The 12,814-nt window shown below is 33.4% G+C and overlaps 2 protein-coding genes across 2 annotated transcripts; one reads left to right on the top strand and one right to left on the bottom strand.

Annotated features, from left to right (window-relative positions):
* Nucleotides 1–4,347: 4,347 nt before the first annotated feature.
* LOC130714276 (uncharacterized) lies at nt 4,348–7,285 on the bottom strand. The gene is made up of 6 exons (XM_057564180.1): nt 6,977–7,285; nt 5,924–6,026; nt 5,770–5,838; nt 5,601–5,679; nt 5,355–5,503; nt 4,348–5,272 (listed from the first exon to the last, which is right to left on the bottom strand). The coding sequence occupies exons 1-6, from the start codon at nt 7,240–7,242 to the stop codon at nt 4,565–4,567; spliced, it is 1,374 nt and encodes a 457-aa protein (XP_057420163.1). The 5' UTR covers nt 7,243–7,285; the 3' UTR covers nt 4,348–4,564.
* Nucleotides 7,286–10,740: 3,455 nt separating this feature from the next.
* On the top strand, nt 10,741–12,146 carry LOC130714014 (diacylglycerol O-acyltransferase 3-1). Its single transcript, XM_057563866.1, has 2 exons — nt 10,741–11,140; nt 11,306–12,146. The coding sequence occupies exons 1-2, from the start codon at nt 10,823–10,825 to the stop codon at nt 11,990–11,992; spliced, it is 1,005 nt and encodes a 334-aa protein (XP_057419849.1). The 5' UTR covers nt 10,741–10,822; the 3' UTR covers nt 11,993–12,146.
* Nucleotides 12,147–12,814: the final 668 nt, after the last annotated feature.

Genomic DNA, 12,814 nt, shown 5'->3' on the forward strand with positions numbered 1-12,814 from the left:
CTTCCTTTTGAACTTCCTTCATCATTGTCATTTTATAGACTTCTACTATTAATTGAAAATTATTTTAAATAAATTTATTATTATTTATTTTATAGGAGTTCTAAAATTCAAAAAGGTAATTATATTTATTTGTATATAATATTATGGATAAGTTTAGAAACCTGGAGGGTAAAATAGTCTATCAATAAACAATGTTTCATATATTTTTTTTTACCTATGAACTTTTAAGTAATTATACATAATATTTCATATGAGATTTTTCAAAACCGTTCGATATTTAGCAGACTTTTAATCTCAGTCGTTCGATATTCCCCTTGAACTTTCTCCGTCAATGTTTGTATATAACTTTCTACTATTAAGCTCAAATTATTTTAATTTTTTTTATTATTGTTTAACTTATATGAGTTATAAAATATCATAGGTAAAAAATAATATTAAATATGATAGTAGTTATGAATTCCATAAGACACATATTATTAGTTTAGATTTGTTGAAGTATTAATCAACTAATAATTAATATTAATAATAAACCTTAAAAGTTAAAGGTCACTCAATAAAAAAAAAAACTTCCCTATCCCTTCCTCTTGAACTTCCTTCGTCAATGTAATTCTATAGACTTCTACTATCAATTGAAAATTACTTTAAAAAAATTATTATTATTTATTGCATATGAGTTATGAAATTCAAAAGGTAATCATTAATTAATTAATCTATAATATAAATGAGAAGTTTTTGCAACCATTAGGGTAAAAATGTAATTTAATACTTTAATACACATGAGTGGAAATTTTCCCATGGTCATATACGTAAATTTATGAGTAAATTAATATGAAATCAATCTTGGTCATTCATTACTTCTAATCCTAACCGTTGATCTTTTTATTATGAAACCTTTTGTACAAACTTTTTATATTCTTGGCTGTTTTATTTGCATGCTTTTGTAACTCCTGATTATAGATTATGGAATGTCATAGGATAAAATTAATTTTAAATATGATGTCACTAAAAAAGACATATAAGTGTATATTAGTTAAAATATTATTCAACTAATAATTGATATTCTTAAAGAACCTTAAAAGTTAAAGATCATTCAATAAAAAAACTCTCCTAATTCTTTCTCTTGATCTTCCTTCATCAGTGTCATTAGGACTTATACTATTAACTTAAATTATTTTAAAAAAATTATTATTATTTATTTCATATGAGTTATGAGTCTCAAAAAGACAAACTTAATATTAAATAAAATCTTAAAATACTACTTTTACTAGGTATTATACCCGTGTGTTGCACGGGTTTACTTAAAATACTATAAAACATTATATATAAATTATTATAGTTTAAATAAATAATTTAAAATAAATTTAATTATAAATAGAAAAAAAAATTGTGTTAATTAAGTCATTTCAAAAAATATAGTTAGAGTTATTTTTGTGTAAATAATTAATAGTACTCAAATTTAATTATTGATATATAGTTAATAGCATAGAAATAATTTTAACAACTTAAAAATTTATTTATTCAATGACATAAAAAATTATTAATTTACTTTGAAATATTTAATTAAAGTAATAAGTTAATTTTATTGTTTAATATATTTATTACAAAGAAAATTTGATGTTTGGTACAATGCATTTTAGTATGAGTTCTTTTAGATATTATACCGGTTGAAATATTTAAAATCGACTATATATGAGTGTTTTTACTTCTACCTCAAGGTAGTAAAATGTAATTTTACGTTACTAAAAAAATGTATTTTTAAGTTAAATCATCATTGATTAAATAAAAAGATAAATATTTGTTAAATATTTTTTAGTAAGAATAATTCAAATATTTATCATCAATAACAAAAGTAAATATTAAAATTATGTTTTAGTTTTCTAAATAGAAGAAAAAAAAATTGCAAAATTAAGAATTTTAAAATATGAAACCATGATAAATTAATATTATGGTTAAATATTTTTTTAAAAAAAAATGCAGCCACACAATAGGAGTAAGTCCACGTTAAATTAAAAAAAAAATTGACCAAAAACAATAATTAAAAAATAAAATATATGAGTAAAGGAAGGGTAAGACATGTTTCCCCTTTTTTGGTCTCCTCATCTTCTGTCAAAACGAAAACCCTAGCCACCACACCTGGCCTCTCCTCTTCTCCTCCTCCTCCTTACGACCACGAAACCATCGGCCATGCCTCCGACAGCTTCCGTCGGATTTGCGACTCACACCGCTTCCCATCCAAGTAGTAGTGTTACCATGATATCCTCACTGCCTTTTGTTCTTTGTGGGCTATTCTGTGTTTACCTCTTCCTCTATAATTGAATTATTTCTTGTTTGTTGGTTCTTATTGTCATTAAATTAAATAATAGTATTTAAACCTTAAGGGTAGAAATTGCTATTGAAATGAAGGAGTCTTGAGGTTTTACTTGCTTTTGGAGAATTTGTAGTGAGGAGCACTTAGCTGTTCATGATTGTCTCCCCTGATCTGCAACCAAGAAGTGCAATTTCTGCAATGTCTACTCTTCCCGGGGTTCTAATTTTACTTTGTATTCTTTTAGGCTTCTACTACTTTTATTCTTACCTTGTAGTTTTGCTATTGTTTTGTACTGATCGATTTTGTTTCCTTGCTGTGTAATCTGGGAGGAGCTTTTCCTCTGCACCTTAATATATATATGATATCCTTTTCTCTTGAATTTTTTTTATTCTAATTCAATAATAATAAACAATATTAACACTACAATACTATGTTTTTTCACAGGAAGTATACTATCTAGGCTCATTCTGTGGTGGTATCGAGCAAGGAGGGAGTAACTGTGAGTGTTTCAGCTTGACATATATATGTTTTTGGTTTTTTATTTTATTTTTAGTGTTAGTAAAATTTGAAGAACCTTGTGTAGAATTGGAATTTCTCTTTTTATAGTATATAGTTTGATTTTTGTTCTATGAGATATTCATATAGAAAAGTATAAGATAGACTATAGAGTAGTTATTTACCTGATGAAGCCACATGAAGCACACTTTTTTTCCAGCCCTGAGCCTTGCAATGATTGTCCTATAGAGAAATTCAAGAGAACTAAGTTTAATGATAAAAAAATGTTAAAAGACAATAAGAAATTGAAACCTTCTTGTCAATCAGATTTAGAACCATATCAGTGATAATTAATTCTTTTTTCCTATATATATTCAGAGTGTCCTATATCCATGAAGCTTGTACTTCTATTTTCCAATCTTGTATTGTAGGATAGATCACTGAGGAATATAAGTTCTTTGTTGTCGTTAATGATCTTTCTCCTGACACAAAGAAAGAAGAAATGAGTAATACAAAAAAAAAAGATTTAAAATTAGCTTAAAAAATGACATACTTGTTGAAGGCTGATGAAGTCTAAGATATCTATAACTTGAGTGTGTGAGTGATTTGTTTATATAGAGATACACAATAAATGCATGGTTTTATATCATAAATTTTTATTTATTTATTTATTTAATGTAGGTGACTGAATAACTTTTGGACTTTGGCAATTTTATTTAGTTTCTGTATAATCAGTTACAAAATCTGACAGTTATAGAAATTGTTAGGAAATTGTTTGTTTTGATTCTATTCTCTGTGGCCGTTACTGATATCATGAGTAGTGAGTTTTTGATGCTTTATACAGTAATGAATCCCCTGTATCTATAGTCTCACATTTATTTTTTATAAGTTTGGTTTTACATCATGGAAGATAATGACTAAATCATATGAAAAATGAAAAGTCATGAGTTTAATTTGTTTGCGGGGGAAAACTGCTAGGTGAATAGGCCTTTCTTCAAGGCAATGTGTTTTTTTTTTATAAGCAAAAGAATTATATTGATGAGAAGTACAAGGGGTACTTCAACCCAATACAAGAAGGAAAGGAAAAAAAAAGAGGAAAAAATAACCGAACAACTTATACAACGCTATAGCAGAAACCTTTCAAGGCAATGTGTAACTGAAAATGAATTGGTGGAAAGCAAGCTCGTGGTATCTTCAAGGAAATGTGCAACTGAAAATTGATATTAATTTATTTATTAACACATTGTTGAATTAAAGTTATCTCTCAAGCTTCCTTTTAGTTCGTATCCACTTTGTGCCTTCAAACACATGTAGGCAATACATTTTGGCCATCCATAGAAACTGCCCGAATCAATGTTATATTATTGAATATATTTAATGTGTCTTTGCAGTAGTGGGTTATATTACTCTGTTAAGATTATATTTCTTTTTATCTTTTGGGGACAATTTACTATCAAACATAAGAAATTCAAAACTGAAGAGAAGAGAGAAAACGTATATGGTGAGCAAGTTGCTCATTTTCTTGTGCCTTTTCATTCATTCACTCAATATCCTCTAATATCAGAACAACAATGAAAGAAATAATGCAGAACAAGAAAGAAATTTTTTTTTTTTTTGGCTAAAAAAGAAAGAAATTCAAATAGGGTATATATTTTTTTCCCTAGTCAAAACTAAGATAGTCTTTGTTTTTTTTTTTTGAAACTATGGTCATCACCATTCACCATCATGGCATCATCTACCAGGTCACAAGTAATGTTCAGCTCATTCGTTTAGGAACTCAGTCACCTCCGTGGGAGGGGGGCAGATTAACTCTGGTCCATCAAAGAAATGAGTAGGAATTCCACGTGTATCCCACTTGGGCCAGGTGCGTGCATGCTTAAGGAACTCGGCTCTAAATCTCTTGAACATCTCAATATTTGACACTCCTTTATAATCTCTCATCTGCTGCAATAGGTCTGGGATGAAAGTCCCATCCCAGATTTCATCTCGTTTACTCCCCCCCGCAAAAACAACAACTTGCCCATGTTCATCATTCTGTTGTCTAGCTGAGTTGAACAGTGCACCAGCATGACATGTCTCTAATGTGACGGTTAGTTTGGCCCTTCGGTGGTGAACACATTGAACCATCTTGTCCCAGAAATCAGCATGGATAAATTGTCGGTCACCAGTTTGAAGCAGGGGAATACCCACCATTCCCGGATACTTCAAAGTGACATGGGCACTGATGTGCAGCAGCAGGATATCTCCTTCATTTGATTCCTGGATTAGGGACTTGACTTCACTTCTTACGATCTCCTTCTGAGGCTGTGTGTATCCTTTCTCATTAGGAAGGAGGATAACAATATTTCTTAAGTCAAATCCATAACACTCAACGAGAGTGTTCATATAGCTCTCAAGTTCAGCAGTTTTATCTCTGGCCATTGCCATTAAAAGGGCTCTTTTGGTAGTTCTCAGTAGCTTCACATCAACCTACCAAAATATTAATATGGAATATAAGATTTTACTCTCAAGTGACTAAATTGAACATGGTTCCAAACAAAACTAAATGTACCTGTATCTGAAGCTTTCTCTGTAACTTCGCTGCATTGTGCTTTCTCCCAGGATATTGTTGCAAGCGCCTTTTATGATGGCCATGGGAGCGTCTACCTAGCACACTTCTTCCAGCAGTAACTGCATATAGCAGATTTCTCTCCACGATCACTACAACATAAACAACTTTTGTTAGATAAACAAAATTTGCAAAACTTAAAACAAAAAAGTTAATAGAGGGAAACTCATATACAAGTGCAGAATTTACCTTGATTTGTCATGTAAACTGCAACATTGAATTTCACACATATCTTCACTAATGGATAAACCTTTGGGAACAGATTTTGCTGCAATGATTGTTGTTCATATCAGAAAAAAATGACATAGAGAAGGAAAAAGGTTGTTGTTAAGTGCATTTAAATGGCAGATTCATATACCTGGCGCTCAGCAAGCTCTCCTCTTCCAGAAAAGTCCACCCTAAACAAAGCAATCACTGAATCTACAATCTGCCATAAATCAATTCTGTTAACTCTCCATATCCCATAATATTGCAATTGAAGATAACTCTGATCTCTTTCAGTAAAATCTCACCAGAAGTCTGAATGGTTCTTCAGACCTTTTAGCAGAACTCTCCATATCACATAATATTGCTATTGAAGATAATTCTGTTTCCATGTTGAGCGCCACGATTATCCTGTACAAGGAGCACAATGCCTTATTCTACATCTATACCACAATCAGCAAGACAAGCAACTGTTTCAAGTATATAAATCCCTAATACTCTAATTTTATAGAGTTTGATAACAAAAAAAGTATATATATCTTACAGGAAAAACTTATTGTTAGAGGATAGGTTCATTCTGCAACATGTAAAGTTCAGGCATCACACAAAAAATCAAACACTTCAACAATACGTGTTTAGGTCCTGCCAGAAACTGGCCTGCCTGAGGTTGTTCACTTGTTCTCGCCATTTACACTAATCATTCAGAGACAAATTTCTAAATAAGCTAAAAGACTGACCAGAAATCGCATGAAAAACTGGAAGGCTTCTTGTGACATTGGTTTTTAGAATATCGCCTCTTTTCGGCATAGATACCTAAAATTTGTGTATATTTTAGATTTATCTGTGTAATTAAGTGCATAAGATGCCTCCTATGAAGAATATCTTCACCAACAAGATTGGACTCTCGCTAAAAATCTAAATGTCCTTCTACTCACTCTTTTTGCCCCAAAATGAAGCCAAGTTTTGTTTCCAGAACGGAGATAAAGCATTTGACAAAATTATTCTAAACAATATCAACCTCATTGAACCAAAGAGATGCTATTAAAACCATACCTAAGGGTTTCAAATCACTATCTGCATCATTCATCAACATGATGCAGACTGCAACATCTCATCACTCATCAGGCAGTGAATCAGTGATTGCGAGCCGCATCAACCAGTATCGGACCTCAAAACAGTAACCACAACACAACACAACTCATCTAATATAAATGCAATTAGATCTGAATTTCTACCAGATTAAAACTCTAATTCCAGTAAGATCTGAATTTCTACCAGATTAAAGCATCATGCGATGTGATACATTGAATCATAATTGCAGTAATCAAACACGAAATTAAGCACATGAACGAGAAGCTCACTTGCGATTCTGAATAGGACTGCAAATATACTCGATCAGTTGAACGACGGAACCTCTCTTGACTAGTCCTGCTCGGAGTTGATCGTTGAGCTGAGTGGCGAGCATGGCTTGCTGAGAGGAAACGGCGTCGGAAAGCAGAATGCAGTCCCGCTCCTGCTGCTTGCTGTTGGAAATCAACTTGATATCGAGAACCTGCAACAGTGGCTTCGAGTTCAGGTCGCCGGAAACAATCGCCGGAATCGCATTTGGCGTCAGATTCACCGCCATGCTCCGATTGTGAAACGGTTAGAGGAGAGAGAGATTTTGGAGGGAGAGAGTGGAGCGCAGAGATAATCAATGCTTTACGCGCCCGGGGTTTTTGAAATGAAATGCAGTGAGGTAGCGAACTGGGCCGGATTTTACTGGGCCATCTTTTTTGGGCCGACGAATATAAATGGAATAAAAAATATCATTATAAAAGTTGAAGGTTTGACCAAAGAAGAGTTGAAGCTTTTTTATTCATTCTTTAAGTATAAATTCTGGAAGAAAATAATAACATATATAATTTGAGGGGTTGTTTAAATGACCCTAGGTATCAGCTGAGTTAAATAACCCTTTAGTGATGTGTCTCAATAATATTGTAACATGTGTCTTTATAGTTTTTTTTTTGGTAAGGAACATCAATAGAAAAAGAAAGAGAACAAAAAGAACAAACAAGAAAGACTAGGGACTTACAAAGGGGACACTTAGCACATCACCTAACAACAAGCTACCCAAACCCTCAAGCGGGGAAGAGATGAAAACCATGCCAACATCCTGGGTGGTTCCATGCTTAATTAGCCAAAAAATCAGCACTATCATTTCTCTCACGAAGGGTATGAACCAGCTCGACTCGCCAAGACCTCTCCAAAAGGTCTTTATTCCTTAACATCCCAGATAAGTGAGGCATACACATGACGAGGAGGGGCCCTGACTTAGTCAACTACACAACAAGCTGGGAATGAATCAGTCTGGCATACACATATGTCTTTATAGTTTTCAACTCATTTCATTACTTTTTATTTCTTATATTTATAAATTCACTTTACTAAATAATCTATTTGCACAATGAATTAAGCAGTTTAGATAATAACACAAAACTCCTTTTAAAAAATACATATATAAAAGTTGAGAACCCCTAATCTCAGTTTCATCCACGTTGGTTTGCTTTGCTCTTGCCTCTTGGCCTCCGATATTTGTAAATCCTCAGATTCTTGCTGCTGGATTTGATCACTTTGTGATATATGCTCTATGCCTCAATCTACTTTAACTTATGTAGTAGTATTTGAACCATTAAATCAGATCATTATCGCAAAACATTATTTTTATCAATCTTGCCTTTTTTTGCCAAGTATCTTAAATCATGCCTTACTTGGATAACTTCATCAAGTAAGCCAATAAATGGGAGGGTGGGGTGCTTCTAGTGCTGATTGTTTGTTTCTGTTGTAGGTTGTTGGGTTTCTGTTTTCCTTGCTTTCTGTTTTTCATTTTCTTCTTATCTCTTGTATTTAGGTTAGCACCCCTTGTGCTAAATTTAAATGCAATTCTTTTGTTTATAAAAAAAAAAAAAAGTAAGCCAATAAAATCATACATTTGTCGATTTTATGGATCTTATGGGGCTAGAAAAAAATTAATTGTACATTTGTCAAGGGAACTAATGAGACAAAAGGGGAGAGAGAGCATTGATAAGTCTCAATCACAACATCATCAATTTTCGGTGTAATCTACCTCCCACCTCATCTACCTCGCCTACAAGTTGTTCTCGACCTGACCTCAGCGATTGCCTTGGCACAATCTCAGATGCCAAGAAAAAAGTGAACAAAACAAACCCAGAAAGCGTGGAGGAGATTGAGGGTTAGGATTCTTAGTTTTTTTCTTTAGGAAAAGGAGTTATGGGTTATTATCCAAATTGATTGATACACATGTACGTGTTAAATTTAGACAATGAAAAAAATGATACTTCACATTTTTCTTTAGGGTATATTATTTACGAATTATTCAAATATATAATTTGTGAATATACATGCAAGACGAAGAATATATTTTGAGAAAAATGATAACGTTTCAGATTAACTTCAACCGTTTTTAACATGATTAATGGTAAAACTAAAATTAAACAAATAATTGTATAGTAAGGTACCAAATTAATATCATATTGCCTTTTATACATCAAATTAAACTAAGGGAAAGCTGACTTTTTTATTTATTACTAAGCCAACTATAAAAACACGAGTTTAAATATAGCAATATATAATATGTTAGATATATTGCGCTTATACATTAACTCATTCATTTTGTATAATTTTTTTTTCTGTATTATATATCGTCTCTAATTCAACATAATGTTTAACAAGCTTTTGGGTTGAGTTAGGGTTAAGAGATAAACTTTTTTCTTATTCGAAACTCATTATTGGATATTGATGGAGTTAAAAATGTTACTGAAAATGATCATTTGAAAGTTGAAAAATAAATAGGAAAGAGTGTTTCAACTGTTTAAAATTGGTGAAATGAGAACGGATTTTTATGAAGTAGCATCTCCACGTCTCAATTTTAGATTTAATATACTATTAAAAACACGTGCAATACACGCGGGAGCATATAATTACTTTGTAAGATGGTTGAGAGATTAGAAAATACAATACTAAGCATAATAATAATAATAATAATAATAATAATAATTTTGCAATTATTTTCAAATTTCATAATGTACTATTTGTATTTTTAATAAGAAATTAAATTATTATAATAAATTTATATTTAGTTCTTTGTATTTAATTACTCCCTCCGGTCCTTTTTATAAGAAAAAAACTACTTTTTAGGTTCATTCAATAAATGATGTATCTAGCCTTTTTTAATGCCTAGATACATCATTTATTGAATGAACCTAAAAAGTAATTTGTTTCTTATAAAAAGGACCGGAGGTAGTATAATGGAAGTTACATGTAGAGTTGCGGAAGATGTAAAACTTTAATTTCTATGAGATGACAGCTAAGCTAAATATGTGATGTGGCTGAAGTAAATGACACGTGGCAAGGTTGCATTTTGCGCTTCAGAATTAATACATTACAATAGATTTAGCCAAATTCAATGAAAGAAAAACATTAAGATTACTCCCTCTGTTCCATAAAGTTTGTTGTTTTGGATTTTCTTTCAATATTCCAAAATGTTTGTTATTTTAGAAAACCAATGCACTTTTTGCTAAATTTTTCCTCCTATACCCTCATTTAATACATTTTCTCACTTATCACCTTTTATATTAACCCACCACAACTCTTCTCTATTAATTACACTCTTCTCTATCTAAGTATAATTTAATAGTTGCAAATCATACTAGTAAAATTAAATAAGGGCAATCTAGTCAAATTATACTATCAATAATTGTTTTCTTACCATATGTATCACAACCTTAAACTACAAATTTTTTGGAACGAAGGAAGTATTATTTATGCAATATGGCACCACGTCAGATTTGTTGTACACATCACACATGTCTTCGCCACGCGACATCATAAAATAATGACACGTGTTGCCACTTGGCTAGCGTTTTCACCGATGGATGCACCGGGACATTTGAAACGGTAGAGATCAAACTCATTCGTACGTCAAAATTGATGGCAGAGCGTGGCAACCCGAAAACTTCCACACTCAGCCACAAGCAAAACACAGACGCGCGCCACGTCACCAAAACCCAATCAGAAACCACCACGTGGTGCAACAGTTTAGAAAACCCGCCATTGATTAACGAACCAAGAGATGAAGAGAAAGAGAACTTCGTAGTTTCAACCTCCAAGAGCCCTCTCCGTCACCGTCATCGCCGGCGCCGCCACACATGGACGTCTCCGGCACCATTCTCCGCCAGCTCACCTACGTCACCGGCGCCGGCACTAACGCTCATTCTCGTGGCGCGAGAGTTTGGGCGGCGAGGCCCACCGCGAGGGTGGTGATGGGTTCTGGTTTCTCCGACGAAGGGCATCTGCAATATTACCAAGATAAGAAGAAAGGAAAACCGGTTGTTCTCACCGCCAAGAATAAGGTGAAATTGCTCAAACGTGTTTCCAAGGGTATGAGTTTGTTCGATGAATTAGGGTTCGCTCTGGATCCCAATCAACGTGCTCTTTTGAACGATCTTCAAACAAACCTCACCTCGGTAATTCATTTTCATGATAATCTGAATTTTCGCATGCTTTGTGTTGTGAATTGTTCCTTAATTGGAAAGTGATTTGAATGTTAGGTTGAAATTTTGATTGGTTGTATTTCTACCATTGCAATTATTTGATTGCTGATGATAATAATTGAATCGAAATGCATTTAGGATTCTGGTGAGGGATTGTTGAAAGAGCTAGAGAAGCTAAGAGCAGAGGAGAAGGAATTGAAGAGAAAAAGGAAAGATGAGAAGAAGGCCAAGCTCAAAGCCTCCAAGATGAAAACTGGGCCTGATTGTGAGTCTTCATCGTCTTCGTCTTCTGAATCATCGGAATCGAGTGCCAGCGAGTGTGATGAGGTGGTTGATATGAATACCTTCAGAGGTGGTGTTGCTGTTGCCCCTGCACCGCCACCTGCGTTGCCACCTTCCAGACCGGCCGCCTTGCTACCTGAGACCATTGCTGGTGGTGATGTTTCTATTGGGAGTGTTAGTGTTGGCTTAAAAAATGAGAATCATGGTGTTTCCACTGCACCTCAGAAGAGGATTGAGGTGTGTATGGGTAACAAATGCAAGAAATCAGGGGCTGCTGCATTAATGCAGCAATTTGAGAGTGTGGTGGGTGTTGAAGGTGGTGCTGTTGTTGGATGTAAGTGCATGGGGAAGTGCAAAAGTGCTCCTAATGTGAGAATTCAGAATGCTGTGGATCATGAACTAGCTGAGGGACTTAATGATTCGGTTAAGGTTCCAGCTAATCCTCTCTGCATTGGGGTTGGTTTGGAGGATGTGGATGCTGTTGTGGCTAGATTTCTAGGAGAGAATTACCAAGATATGGGTATGGTAGCTGCAACTACTTGATTCTGTGGAAACGCTAGCTAGTTTGCTGCATGCAAATGTAAATGTATATCTGTAGCACTTCTTTCTTTAAAATGTTCATATGTTTATATTATGTAAGTGTTAGATGTTGTGAAATTTCATTTCCTTATCAAATTACATCAATTCAATTTTATCATTTATGGAGTTTCTAGTTTGAGTATTTGTTTTAAAAATTGAACTTTGAAGTTGTCCAGAAACAGTCGTGAATTATACTAATGACAAGGCTTTTTCTTATACAAGTTAAGGGCATCTTCAACTTCCTGCAAGTCCCTATTATCCATTTCTTAAAACAAATTTTCAGCATTCAACTCTTCCCAAATGCAATCGACATCACTAATCACAATCTTAGATATAATATTTCTGTCTGACGTTTCATCAATCAAACTGACTTATGAGTCATGAGGAAAATTGTCACGGCTCAAGCTTTCCTTGATCAAATTCTACCATATCAAAGATAGTTTGGTCCTATGCAACTCCGGTTCGGACGAAGAGGCAGAGGAAACTATGCCAATGACAACATGATGGGGTCAAATGGCTGTTGCATTTCATAAGTGACCCTAGAGCAAATTTTAAAGGAAGTAATATAAAAAAACGATTGGTATCATATTGCCAAAAAAGATGAGACTATTTAAGGCTATAAGCTATCTAGGTCAATAATCCATAAACAGATTAAGAGTTACAGGGAAACTACTTGTACAAAAGAATCATCAAGATAAGAAAGTAAGTTCAAGTGGACTTTTTAAATTCCCTATTTTTACCACTGAAATACCCTGTTAAAATTCTTAAAAAGAAAAAAGTATATGT

Source organism: Lotus japonicus, chromosome 4, assembly GCF_012489685.1.
Source record: "Lotus japonicus ecotype B-129 chromosome 4, LjGifu_v1.2".
In the NCBI taxonomy this organism is placed as follows: Eukaryota; Viridiplantae; Streptophyta; class Magnoliopsida; order Fabales; family Fabaceae; genus Lotus; species Lotus japonicus.

Coding starts and splice junctions, on each gene's coding strand:
- LOC130714014 (XM_057563866.1), top strand. CDS start 10,823: ATGGACGTCTCCGGCACCATTCTCCGCCAGCTCACCTACGTCACCGGC. Junction 11,141..11,305: donor TTCAAACAAACCTCACCTCG/GTAATTCATTTT, acceptor AAATGCATTTAG/GATTCTGGTGAGGGATTGTT.
- LOC130714276 (XM_057564180.1), bottom strand. CDS start 7,242: ATGGCGGTGAATCTGACGCCAAATGCGATTCCGGCGATTGTTTCCGGC. Junction 5,839..5,923: donor AAGAACCATTCAGACTTCTG/GTGAGATTTTAC, acceptor GATTTATGGCAG/ATTGTAGATTCAGTGATTGC. Junction 5,504..5,600: donor AGTTTACATGACAAATCAAG/GTAAATTCTGCA, acceptor TTTATGTTGTAG/TGATCGTGGAGAGAAATCTG.